This window comes from Diplotaxodon limnothrissa, linkage group LG13 (genome assembly GCF_057381915.1).
Source record: "Diplotaxodon limnothrissa isolate DT_005_m linkage group LG13, D_limnothrissa_male_GT1.1, whole genome shotgun sequence".
NCBI lineage: Eukaryota > Metazoa > Chordata > Actinopteri > Cichliformes > Cichlidae > Diplotaxodon > Diplotaxodon limnothrissa.
Genome location: NC_140608.1, coordinates 15,479,400 through 15,492,519, shown reverse-complemented (window position 1 = coordinate 15,492,519; position 13,120 = coordinate 15,479,400). Strand labels below are relative to the sequence as shown.

The 13,120-nt window shown below is 37.4% G+C and overlaps 2 protein-coding genes across 2 annotated transcripts in view; both read right to left on the bottom strand.

The window, feature by feature from the left end:
• Positions 1-5,006: 5,006 nt before the first annotated feature.
• gfral (GDNF family receptor alpha like) lies at positions 5,007-8,570 on the bottom strand. The gene is made up of 9 exons (XM_085368984.1): positions 8,534-8,570; positions 8,111-8,224; positions 7,514-7,669; positions 7,294-7,350; positions 6,878-7,193; positions 5,516-5,775; positions 5,352-5,423; positions 5,160-5,238; positions 5,007-5,076 (listed from the first exon to the last, which is right to left on the bottom strand). The coding sequence occupies exons 1-9, from the start codon at positions 8,568-8,570 to the stop codon at positions 5,007-5,009; spliced, it is 1,161 nt and encodes a 386-aa protein (XP_085225110.1).
• Positions 8,571-12,786: 4,216 nt separating this feature from the next.
• hcrtr2 (hypocretin (orexin) receptor 2) overlaps positions 12,787-13,120 on the bottom strand; it is a 38,521-nt gene continuing 38,187 nt past the window's right edge. The window contains exon 7 of the mRNA XM_085369360.1: positions 12,787-12,956. Within this exon, the coding sequence (XP_085225486.1) occupies positions 12,787-12,956 (170 nt within the window). The remainder of the gene's footprint in view (positions 12,957-13,120) is intronic.

Sequence of the window (13,120 nt, the reverse complement as noted above, 5' to 3'; positions counted from 1 at the left end):
ATAATTTATGATCTTATGATTTTATTCGTTTGCATTGATCAGTGGCCTTATAAAATTATGTAACAGCGTATTATAATCCTACGTGTATGAGTGCCTCCACATGCACCTTGCTTCTCTGAAGACCTTTTGTGATTTCCTGTGAACTTGTATAAATAATTCAAAATAAGACAACTCTCAAATTACCACAAAGATAGCATTTTAAAGGAGGCACAGAGGAGTTTTTGCCATCAGGTTTGCCAAAGATCCCTTAAAAAGTTCCTCTTTATAGTCTTTTTTTTGTATTTCAGAATTTTACCACGACATAAACTACTTTCTGAGACAATTGTCTCTGTAAAGTTGTCCTTTCATTTTTTGTCATGTTTACACCCTGCTGTGCAATCTGTAAATCAGAAAGTAAAGAATAAAAAAAATCAGTTGTTAGCTCTTCTGTCCTGTTCCTCTGCGGCTTTCTTTCCTACGGCTTAATTGCATTCACCTTACATCCCTATTTTCAAAAATCTGACTAATTAGGATGCCAGCATGATGCCAACTGGGAAAGAAAAGCACTCCACACTAATGAATAGATGTTAGATTTGCATAAGCGTATTAAATTGTGATAATTGTCTGCCCATGGCGGTCCATCTTAATCACGTAACAAAAAAGAAAATTATGCATTCATGTGCAGTTGCACACAGACTCAGTCCTGACCTGTCTCCACCCCCAAGCAAAATTCCGCCTGTGAACCACATTTAGTCACACCTGATACCCAGTGCTCCCACTACAGCCTCGTTAAAACAGTTTCCATCTCTAAGAAATGACCAATGTTCAAACAAACAATATTTATTGACAATAGATATTTTTTTCCAATATTAATATTAAACCTGGCTTACCTGGATAGTTGACTGTGCATTCATATTCCCCAGTATACCCAGGAAACAGTAGCCAGTGTCCATACATTGCTGGAGATTTGGTATCTACAGTTTTTATTTGTGTAAATGCATTTTAACAGAGCTGTGCCTTATAAACACAGTAAACACTTATTAAAGGCACTTATTAAATGTATTTGACTCTCACTTTTATGAGCCAAAAACTCACAGAACATAGTCATGGTAGTAGCTACAAGCGAGCCAAGAAGTTATGCTACTAACACAGTAGTACCTAAAAATAGCACCACAACTTTACCCTCAATGCTGTTCTCGCCCTTGTGAGTGTTTTTTGTTTGTTTGTTTACTTTATGTTATCTTTTAATGGCAAACAACAACTTTAGTGAGACATTTTACACCCTTTTGGGGCCCTCTACTGGCCACATGGCTCCAAAGTGGCTCTTAGTTCTGACCTTTGTTCTCCTAGATCTATCATTTATGTGCAGTGATGTGTCTTGGGGAAAATACATAGAAAGAGGGGAATTAGATAGCTTCAATCCCATAGTTATCAACTGTGTAAGTGAAATTTTGTAATATTAAGATCATATAAAATCTTTTGAAAGATGAAAGGCTTAAACAGCCAATAATTTGGGTCAGTTTTTGTCATGCAAAGCAAAAAGTGGAAGATGAGAAATAAAAAATAAATTACTGTCATGGTCCCAGAGTTTTTGTGGATATAAATTTTGGATTCTTAGATTTGATTGTTGTAGTGTTTGATGTTTTGGATTCCTGATTTGATCTCTTTTCTAATAGTAGATAAGATAAGATAAGATAACCTTTATTAGTCCCACACGTGGGACTTTGATGTTTTGTGGCTTTTAGTGGCTTTGATGTTTTGTGATATTGTTGAGTCTTTGATTTCTACGATTACTTCATGTTTTTTCTAGTCTTGCAAGCCTGTGTTTTGGTTCATGTTTCCATTATTCTAGTTGGCTGAGCTTTAGTTTTACTATGATGGGGTTCTTTTCTAGTTTTCATTGACGCCTGTTTAGACGAGGCTCTGATTCTTGCTATTTATTTTCCACTCATTGTTTGAGTTTATCAATTGCTTTTAGCTCCCTTATGCTTTGAACCTCATGTCATTATTGATATCATAATAAAACAACACCAATACAAAGGAATACAACCTTTATATTAAATTCCAATTCTAATTTTAATCAAATTTCTATCTGCTGTTATGTAGCACAAACATGAAGAAAACAAAGCAAAAAAATTTGCTCTGTTTGTTGTTGCCTACACTGACGGGTGACTTTGGCTCCACACCTAAACAGAAAAAATGGGTACAATCCGGGGGGGGGGGGGGGGGGGGGGGGGGGGCTCTAAGACCAGCTGAAGTGAATAGAAATAAGTCCCAGTAGTTTCTGCTATCAGCACAAATGGATTTTAATCACATGGTATGTGCTGCTTCCTCTCTTTGTGGATTTACACAGCCTAATTCAAGAAGATGTAAGCAGATGTTACATGAACTATCACAGCTAATGCTGTGGTCTGTATGAAGCTAATTTAAATGTGGAAGTCAGTGAATGAATCCAAGCAGCACCACCAGCTTAAATTTATTTTCATGTCTACTGCCTGTGATTGTGATCACCACAGTCACTCTGCTCCATCACTAAACTTCACCAGAGTACAGCATACTCTGGTGAACTAACCCTGCATTAAACTGCCAGATATTTTCATATGATCAATATCTGTTTGATAAACTATAAAATGAACCAAACCTTTAAAATGTAAGCTTTACATTTCCAGTATATCAAATGTCACCGAGAAGTCCTCAGCTTTAAAAATAACCTCTTTTTCTTCCTATCCTTCCTTATCCTTTCTCCATCTCTGAGTGAAGTTATCTCCCACGTTTTCTCTCCCTGGGAAATAGAGCAGCTGTGCCTTTAGCTAGCAACACACTGTGTGACAAACTGTGCAGAAACAGTTTGTCTGTTTGCTAATATTTGTTGAGGTGTTGGATTTGTGTTTGCATTTTTGGTGTTTGCATTTAAAATCACCTGCCACATTTAAAAATTAATCTAAAACCTGAGCATAGTCCTAGAAATGATGGCTAGATGATGTGTTTTTCTGTCTTCCATCCCAGATAAGATACAGATAAGCACATGCGATAGACACACACCAACAGAATTGTCTTTTATGTTATTTTCCCCTCGATTTAGGTTCAAATTGTTTTGATGTTTGAAGGCAAGCAGTGATAGAAATAATCCCCGCCCCCATTTTGAAAATGTAAGAATTAAAAAGTAAAGATTTGTACAAAAACATCAAAATTTAAAGTAAAATACAGACGCCTGAAAGTTCTACGTAAGTACGTTAGTGAAGGTTTTGTACTTTATTATCTCCTACATCTGAAATTAGGCCCAAATAGTCCCACCAATCCAGTGTTTGCCTGTCAATGAACATGTTTAGCTCACTGTTTAGTGTTTAGTTCCCTTTTGTCCTATTTTCCTGAAAAAAGCCTTCTTTACCTCCCAATCAACTCTTCCTGTCCAACAAAAATCCCTGCCTTCAAACCAGCTGGGAACTTTTTAGCATGTATTTGGATTTATCTCTGTATCTACTTACTGTTGCATCCTTTCAAATATATAGATTTCCAGACATGGCTGTTCATTTTCCTCACAGACACAGAGCCCTCCACACAGAAGATCAGACTGTATGTTGTGTGTGCTTAACATGATAGAAAAAAGAATTAAATCATGGGTTAAAACATCAATCATATTTATCCACACTGACCTTTAATTTGACTTTAAATAGACTATTGGACAGAACTTCAATTCTTTCCCGGGCAGAATGAGTCCAGAAATACTCACCTATAGCTCAATCGTATAAAACAGAGCAGATCAGTGAATCAGGGTTAGATCAGCTCCAGTGACAAAAACAATTTGGTGTCTTTGGCCCAATTAAAGTGAAGCAAATCCACTCATCTTGATTGCTGCAATTGCTTCTCTTTTTCCACCACTCAGACCTCGTTACCCTGTCTCCAAATAGCTCAAAATGCTAAAGTAAGTGTGTTTACAGGTCAATACAGATAACTCCCATCAGTGCCTCTCCCCTGCTGTTTGTGCACAAAGGGGTGAATAGGGTTGTCCTCCCTTTCTACTTCTCCTGTTTTTATATCAGACATCACCTGACCAAAGGCTCCACTCTGTCCCTGATTCCAGGACTAAGTGGACTATGCTGACAGGGCTTTCTCGATAGCTGTCTATGAACTAATAAAAGAAAAACAAATCACTGCTTCAGGTTGAAGACCTTTCTTGGGGGGCTTTCACGCACACTGACTGGAACTATTAAAAAAAAGACAAATTATTTAAATTCTGATTTTTAAGTTTTTCTTTAAAAGCTCCTTTTAAAGGAATCGTCACATAAAATGTAGCATTTTGAACAAACTGTGGGGCTTTAAGGCTTTCAGTGGGAAGTTTATTATCAGATACAGAGGAACACAGCACAAGAGTGAGCAGAGCACAAATAAATCATCACACTTGAAGTTATAACTTAAAGCAATCTTAAACTTGTCAGATCTGTTGTTTTTTTCTATAATAACTGTCGGTGTGAAAGATTAACAACAAAATCTTTTCAATTAACTTTAAACATAAAGGTTGTATCTACAAATATACAATATGTTCTTTAATAAAGCAGCACAAGATCACTGTTTACAACAACACAAAGATTAAGGGTGCACTACAGAAGAACTAAACAATGCTACTTCACAAGATTGTGCAAAAACTTCTTATAGTCCTATCAATCAAGTAACACCACTGTGTGACAAGAAGAACAATCAGTCCTTGTACAGATTGTATGACTCCCACAGAGCCCTCATGTCAAACTCATCAATCACCTACCAAGTACTTTGAAAAACAAAGTGTGCTTTGGAGACCTTTGCAAAGGATGATTACAACAATATTCATTTGGCTATTGATGACAGTGTTTTAAAGCATTCTCAATTTAGTTATTTTCTTAATAAACTCTATTACCTATTACAGCAAAGAAATATGAGATGACTGCATGTGCAGCAAACTCAAAGGAACCTCACGAATCTATTCAGCTGTGATCTTGAGTTAAAAGAGAAAAAATGATGATTATTTTATTCAGTGGGAAGAGGAATAAACATCAGAGAATAACGACACAGTTGCTTTTCTGTGGATGGTGAAATTTTGTTTTATCTCTCTTTCTCGAGATCCTACAAGGAAACAGAAATAAAAGTAAATTATACATAATATTTTGATAAAAGCGACTTAACATTGATTCAACATCGATGCTTACCATTTTTTACTGACAATAACCAGAGGCATTAATATGACACCAGCAAGCAGGATGGCTGCAACAACGTACAGAAGATAATCTGGAAAGACAAAATATTCCATCTTGAAAACCCACTCAAAAATTGTTTTGATAATTTAAATTCATGTGAATCATACTACGATTAGCATAAAGAGTTTACAAATTTCAATTTACCTTGCAACCAAGCATAAGCATGATCTGATGGAGGAGGTTTAGAGGGGCGAATGATTGTTTCTGAAGATGCCACTGAAATACAAATAAAAATAATTTACAATCTTTCCAGGAAAAATGATTGTTACATTTAAAAATGCCTGGTTAGAAAAAAAAAAGATACTCACTGAAGCGTGATCTATTGTGAAGCACGTCGTGAATCATGCTGCATGTAAGAAAATCGTCATTGTAGAGTCTTTTACATGTACAAGGATGGTGAAGCACTGTGCCTAAAGTAGCCACAAAGGCCCTTTTGCATTCAGCGTCTGCACCAAGGATGAGCTCTGGATCCATCTGGGTGAAGCATTCATCTCTTGGGAGGTCACTGTCAATGCACTGGGCTTCTTCAGGACTCCAACAATTGGCTTGAAAATTTTCTAATAAGCCCCTGTTAATACAGAGAAAATGTGTGTTATGTGGAATGAGTGGGTGCTGCGATTTATAGATGTTTATGTGTTATGGTAGATTGTACATATTACTTCAAGATCATTTCACATATATTTATGGAATTACATCAAAAATGGCAGCGGGAAAAGTGCACCAATCACACAGGCGGAATTTGGATTATAAAAGGCTGCAGTCTACGTGTAAAGTGGTTTCTGAAAAATTTTATTAGATAGTAATTGGAGATGTGATCTTAAAAAATGGCCATTTAAAAAAAAAAGAAACAGCATTGGATTTGATGGAACTATAACCTGAAAATCTAGGTTTCCATAATGAAATCAGCTTGAGAATGGACAAGTGAGGAGGGCATCCACTTGAAGAAGACACTGAACCACAAATTGCTCCTAATGGCTGGACCAGCACTTGGCACTCTCTATGAAAGCTCGCTGCCATGTATGTGTTAAAAGGACAAACAGGACAATGTAAAAAGGATTTTGGTTAGGAGTGCTACTGTGCACTAATGCGGCCCTATACTGGACTACCTCAGCTTGAGTTCTTCTTCATTGTTCACTTAAAGGTTGAGAATTCACATTTTGTTATTACTGTGTCTGGCTCAGTGTTGGTAGTTACGTATTCAACTATCTGCAGACTTCTTCTTTTCTGTTACTAGCAGTGAGCTGGCATTATTTTAAAAAATGTTATTTTATACACTCATTTCCAGTATCACTCACTCGTTCACTTTTTAAGGCTGGAAAGGACTCTCGAATGATGAACGCTCTTTTTCCTGCTCCAATTTAGTGATTGTTAGTTTGTTGACTGAATCCCTTCCTTGCATTTTAAAGTGTTTGCCTTCCTGCTGCACAGCCTATACACAAGACACCTTTTTTCTCCTCCCCGCATGCCTCGCACAACCAATGTTCCTGCCAGCCTTTGTTGTTCCCTCCAGCAATCTCATCCGCCAGATGCTGCTCATACATTTCATCATTGTGCAAACAATGAATTTGCATCTGATTTGGTGTGCATTTAATAATAATAGTATTTGTACAATAATCCTGAAAACAACAACAACAAAAAAAACAAAAACATCTGAGGACAGAACAGCATACCTGCAGTTACTGTCCTCAGTGCACTGGTTAAGTACACGCTGACAGACCCGGATCTCATCTCCACAGGTGCCACTGTGCAATTCGGTTTTCATGCTCAGACAGCTCTGATCTGAAGCTTCACACTCGCACATGACCAGCATCTCTGCAACATTTTGGGGTACGTTCCTGTAGAACCGCAGAGTTTCCTGCTGACACCCTTCATCATTGCACTGGCCTGACTTACAGGCTTGGAGCATAGGTGCCAGGTACCTGTTGCAAACTGAATCGCTGAGACAAGCCCTAAATTGATCCAAACATGATCCAGCACCATCATATACTAAAAAACAAAGAGAGAGAAAGGTAGTGAATGGGTTTCACCAATTTTGACTCATCTTCACTAGATTTCATCTGAGATTAGCGTAATAAAATATAATTACCGTAGTTTAATAAAGTGCTTGACTGCCAATCCATTACTGCACTCCTCGTGAGCTGAACTGCTGTTCAAATAATCAACATGATTATCTCTCCCACCAACAAAGGCACATTAAAGATCCTCTTAACAGTCATTTTGTAGTGCAATAACTGTCCACCTTTGGCAAACAAAAACGTAATTTCACATATAAATGCTTATCGTAGAGACTTCTGAGAATACCGCACCTGGCTTTTGGTGGCATTGTGTGGCCAGCACTTGTATAGAATCACAAAGCTCCTCCTCCCAGGCACACACGCACCCTGGCAGAGAGGGAAATTGGTGCAGTATTGTCTGGATGGTCATGTTACAGACCTCTGAGCCTTTTATTTGGCACCCTCCATCTTGAATGACAGAAACATAAGAGGAAGGTGGAAAAACAGGATTTTCCATAAGCGAGCAAGGTCTTGTTTGAGCAACAGGTGTTTTCTATGTGCCTGCTGCTCTGACAGTTTTCCTTGTGATGTCTGGTTATGTATCCCGATATAGGCTGGTATATCAAATTCAGTGTAATAATGGAGGATTTCGATGTCAAAACAGACATACTGTGTGCATTAAAGGCATCAGAAAAGTGATTTATTGTCACTTAATTTTGTTATGTACATTTTGCTTCGGGCTGTTTCCTCACTTATTACATTTTAGCCATTTTCCATGGAAGCAATTCAGTCGAACGGTCTCATTTGCTGACCTTCCTGAGGAAATGCAATCGCTTTACGTAATACTTACTTGTCTCAACCCTTGGTAATATTAACAATATAATGGAAAAGTGTTTGTTTTTTTTTTACCTTCACAGATGCCGTCATAAAATGCCTGTTCACGCTTGCATAAATCTGACATGCAGATTTTCACAGCAGCCAAACACTCAGAAGCCAGCGATGAAATCTGAGGAGCAATAATCACTGAAATACAAGCAGACTTTAAGAATTTATTTACTTTATCATTGGTTTTTATATGGATTTATTTCACGGAGATCATTTTTGTCTTGAGGTTTTATATGAAAAGGGACATTCAAAAATTAAATGTTAATGTCTCACATGACTAACTGTAGCTACGCTTTGACTATACATGTGGTACAAACTACAAGACATGAAACACTTCTAGTAATGCTAATTTTATAGCACAAAAAACATACAATAACACTAATCAACTTGTTTGTTTTTTCTATCAGAAATCTGTAATTTTATGGTAATGGTTCGGCTTAAACTCACCAAATATGACTGCAGCTTCCAGTCGTCTCAGTTGCATGATAGCTGTTGCAAAGCTTTGAGCAGAGAAATGAAGCTCTCACCAGCAGCTGATGTGTCCCTCTTGTTGGTGTCAGCATTTAAGCTGGGATACACCACCCGCTGTCAGGAGGATGTAACACATTTACTGGAGGCTGTACCCTGCACCAGAATAAAAATGACAAATGCAATGAAACAGAGCTGCAACAAAAAAGGGAAAAAAATTAGTGCATATAGTATTTTAATATTGTCATTATTATATTTTGTGGGCTTAAGTAATAATATTATCTCTTAGGAGTAGTGCGATATTACTTCAGAGATAGGAAATAAAAAACAGTTGATCCCTGGTCTGATCTGCTGATTTAAATTTGTGTCAGATTGTTTTCACTTGATTTCTTTTTCCAACAATAACTAAGAGGAAAGTAAACATATTTAAGCAGCACATTTCAGACAAAATGCATTTGGATGTGCTCTAAATAATCAAAAAACAAACAAACAAGCAAACCAAATACTTTTTTATTATTTAATATTTTAATGGCTTGAGGCTTCAACATTGCAACGTTGCTCAAGTTCTTGGGAGACCAATCCATGACTGAAGTGTTGCATTGTGTCTTTTCCTGCCAGGTATGATTTTACTGCTGTTGCCAGTCGACATGCCCTTACATACTGAAGATGATTTGAACCAAAGACCAAAACAAAGATACACTACACTGTCAAAATTAATCCCTTACCCATCCAAATAGCTGAATTCAGGTATTCCAATCACTTTAATGACGACAGGTGTATAAACTCAAACATCTGTGTCCCTTCTCCAAACATTTGTGAAAGAATGGGTCGCTCTGCAACAAGTGCAGCCCTGGAATTTCCTCGCTAAATATTCCACAGTCAGTGGAACCTTGTGGAAAGCCTTCCCAGAAGAGTTGAAGGTGTTTTATTACATTTTATTATATTTTATATGGATTTAGAATGGGCTGTCATTTAAGTTCACATGTGTGTGAAGGAAGGAGTGTGAATACTTTTAGGAATATGGCATAATTTCTTAGAGCTACCACTTCTTCTTTTATCCTCTGCTTTTGTTCTGCCTTCATCCTCAAATTTTTTAAGGACAAATTGCACACCATGCCAAATTTTAAGCTAATAGCATTTTGATCATTTCTTTGTTGGAGAAAAAAAAACTATTTTATGGCTGTCAAACTGTGTCATTTTGCCATTTTTCATATATTCAACTAAAGGCAATGGGACAAACTATATAGTTTTTCAATAGACCAGTGACAAAGTACAATAATACAAGAAAAATGTAAAATATTTAAAAGAGTTTATTCAATAAGTTGTTCTGTTACGAATCAACACAACACTGCCTTAGGTACCAAAAAGCATATGTATATGTATACATGTGTTTACTGATAAACAAACAGTATTCACCCTCAGCTGTAAATAATGTTACAGCACAGTCATTTACAAGATGGATGGCTTTGCTAACAACTCCACCCAATTCGAAGTCAGCAACCTTCTCTTTTTAGCTCATTTCTGCTGCTCCCTAGTGGCTAGAAGTCAACAGTGATTAACTCTCATAAAGCCTCCAATCAAGATGATTTATTTGTCAAGCAAAAAAAAAAAAAGTCAACAAATATTGATCAAAGGGTTGCACAATGAAGTATGAAACATTGGAAGGCAAAAAGGCTTAAAGTGCACTGGAAAAAGTTACAACATACATTATATATTTTTTTAAAAAAGTGATGCAAAAAGACGAGACTTTAATTCGACAGCTTCATGTCTATTCAGAAGTTGTTAAAGCCAATTGTATGCACTGTTTTACCCTTAACAGCATTCAAGACCTGGGCTGAGAAGTGTTTTCTAAATACTTTATGTGGGGATGCAAACATTTCACATTTAGTTCAAAATGAAGAAATTCTTGTGAAAAACATCCCACATGTGTCATTGTTGTGCCATAGTCGTGGTTTAAAGTCTATAAAATTTTAACATAATTAGTAAATCAAATCTATGCTCACAAACAATTTCCCCACATTAAACACATCAAGCTGAACTGAGCAATCAAACCTAGATTAATTACAATCATGCTGCCCTGGCAGGGATTGTTTTCCTCTCTGTTTCCTGTTATTGGTTTTATTTCTGTCATTCTTTCATATTATGCCTTTTTCCAGATTGCCTTTTTAGTTTCCACATCCTCCTTGTTTATTCATTTTTGTCCTTTGCATCCAAACTATAGCACTTTGACTCAAGGATTTTCTCTACTGCTGATTACACTGAAGATTAATATTTGCTTTGTGTTTCTGAATGGAAACGTTGTTGTGCTGTATGTTTGAGGATGTGGATTCTCTGAGTTTCCAGTGTGCTGCAGTGTACAGTTGTAAATATCTTTGCAAATACTTTTTAAAGAAATTTTCTGCTTTTATCTTCTTCCAGTAATGTGCAAGTAGCTAAAATGAATGGCTTCAGCCGCTTACTCATGTTCACTGGGTGAGGGGTTCTCAAGAAAGATGGAAGCTACTCTTGAAGGGACATCGGTTTAATCAGGGTGCTCTCTGCATAAAGAGTTGTGTGCATGTCTTTGTGTTCTGCACAACCATTAATCTGATCCACTTCACCCTAGGCAAATGCTGCGGTTTTAAGGAAGTCATATCTGATGCTGTTTGGATGAGAGGTCTGACAAAAAGTCAGCGCTGCTTGTGAACAGGGTTAACCATATGTGTATTTGTGTGTGTAGACTTCATTCACTGACATAAAATCAAACTCGCAAGCAACTAATAAAAATAGCCCTGCACATTAGCGTTAACATTTTGGAACACATACAAACAGTTGTGCACAGTTTAGGGAACCCTTTTTAAAAATGATGCTGACGGGCTTTCTTAACCAGGGTATTGATGTGACAAGACCATGACAGGTCCTGAGTGATGTGGACACCCAGGTATCGGAAACTGTCCACTCTCTCCACTGGCGTGCCACTGATGATGAGGGGCTTGTAATTCCTCGCCTGCTTTGTAGTGAAGTCCACGATCAGCTCCTTAGTCTTGCTGACGTTTAGGAGGAGGTTATTCTCCTGGCACCAGGTCTCCAGGTTCCTAATCTCCTCCAGGTAGGCCGTCTCGATGTTGTCAGAGATCAGGCCCACAACAACAGTGTCGTCAGCAAACTTGACAATGTTGGTGGTGTCTGATGTGGCTACACAGTCATAAGTGTACAGTGAGTACAGCAGGGGGCTTAAAACACAGCCCTGAGATGCTCCAGTGCTGAGTGAGATGGAGGGGGAGACTTGTTTTCCCACCCTCACTGATTGGGGTTTGTCTGTGAGGAAGTTGAGGACCCACTGACGCAGTGATAGTTTTTTCATCTGTGCAAACAGTTTCAAGTCTTGCCATAATTCACTTTTTTCTGACCCAGTAATAACTTAAAACAGCAGATAATTAAGTAATAACAGATAATCAGCAAAATATGTGGGCAACACAGTTATTATTCATACATGCTTGCAGACTACTGCCACAAAAGAAAATGGAAAGCACATCCAGGACATGTTTCTTGTTTTTACATTTAGCATCAGTATAAAAAACAACCCACCATAGAGTCGCCTGTAAAAGTGACTGTGAGCAGCTCTTACCCACAGCCGAAAAATTCAACCACAATGATTATTTTGTAACGTATATTTTGCTGGAAAATGTCCGCTTTGCTGATGCTATCCAAACACAAACCTGGAGTGTTTCAAATGAAAGAAACAGGCGTCACATTGCGGTCCCGTTCATGCAGGGGTCACATTGAATATTCTGTACTTTGATGAATTGAGCTGGCTTCATTAACATACTCAGTGCACAGGAACATACATTTCTGGGCATTTACACTGAGGACTTGAGATGAACATGTGACCGACTGCACCTTTAAAGCTTCAAATCCCTTAAACCAGTTATATCAAAGGTGATGCTACTACTTAATTAGACGTAATTAGACAAACCAAAACAAAAATACATACAAAATTTACAGAAACTACACATGAAAGAGAGATATAAAACACTGAACATTACAAACCGTGTCTTTCATAATTAATCAACATTTTCTTGCATAACAGAAGAGAGAAAGTCTGTCCTTTTCAAATCAACCAAACAGAAAACATTAAATACAATTCTTTTCCCTTTAAATGTCATCCAAAAATAATGAGATCTGCACATTATCACATGTCTAACTTAAAGATCAACGTGTCCTTCAGGTGCCCCAGCTGGAATATAAGACGACTACACCATCTGATCTGATATGCGTGACACATTGTCCACATTGTGAACTTGAGTGGAGAGGGATTTTCGACTGTCTGTACGCGTTCTGGTCCTTATCCTCCTTGTTTCATTTTCATGCTGGCCACAACAATGACAAGAAAAGGCTGATTTGAACTCCTCGCGGAACTTCCCTTAAGAAAAAAACGACAACAAAATCTTTATAAAGTCCACCTTCTTTAAAAACCATCTACAAGCTTGCATTAAAAATAGCTTAAATTTTTTTGTAAAATCATTCTAAGAGCTTTTTTTTCATAAATGCATGAATTAAAAACTTGCTGCTTTCTCAGAATTAACT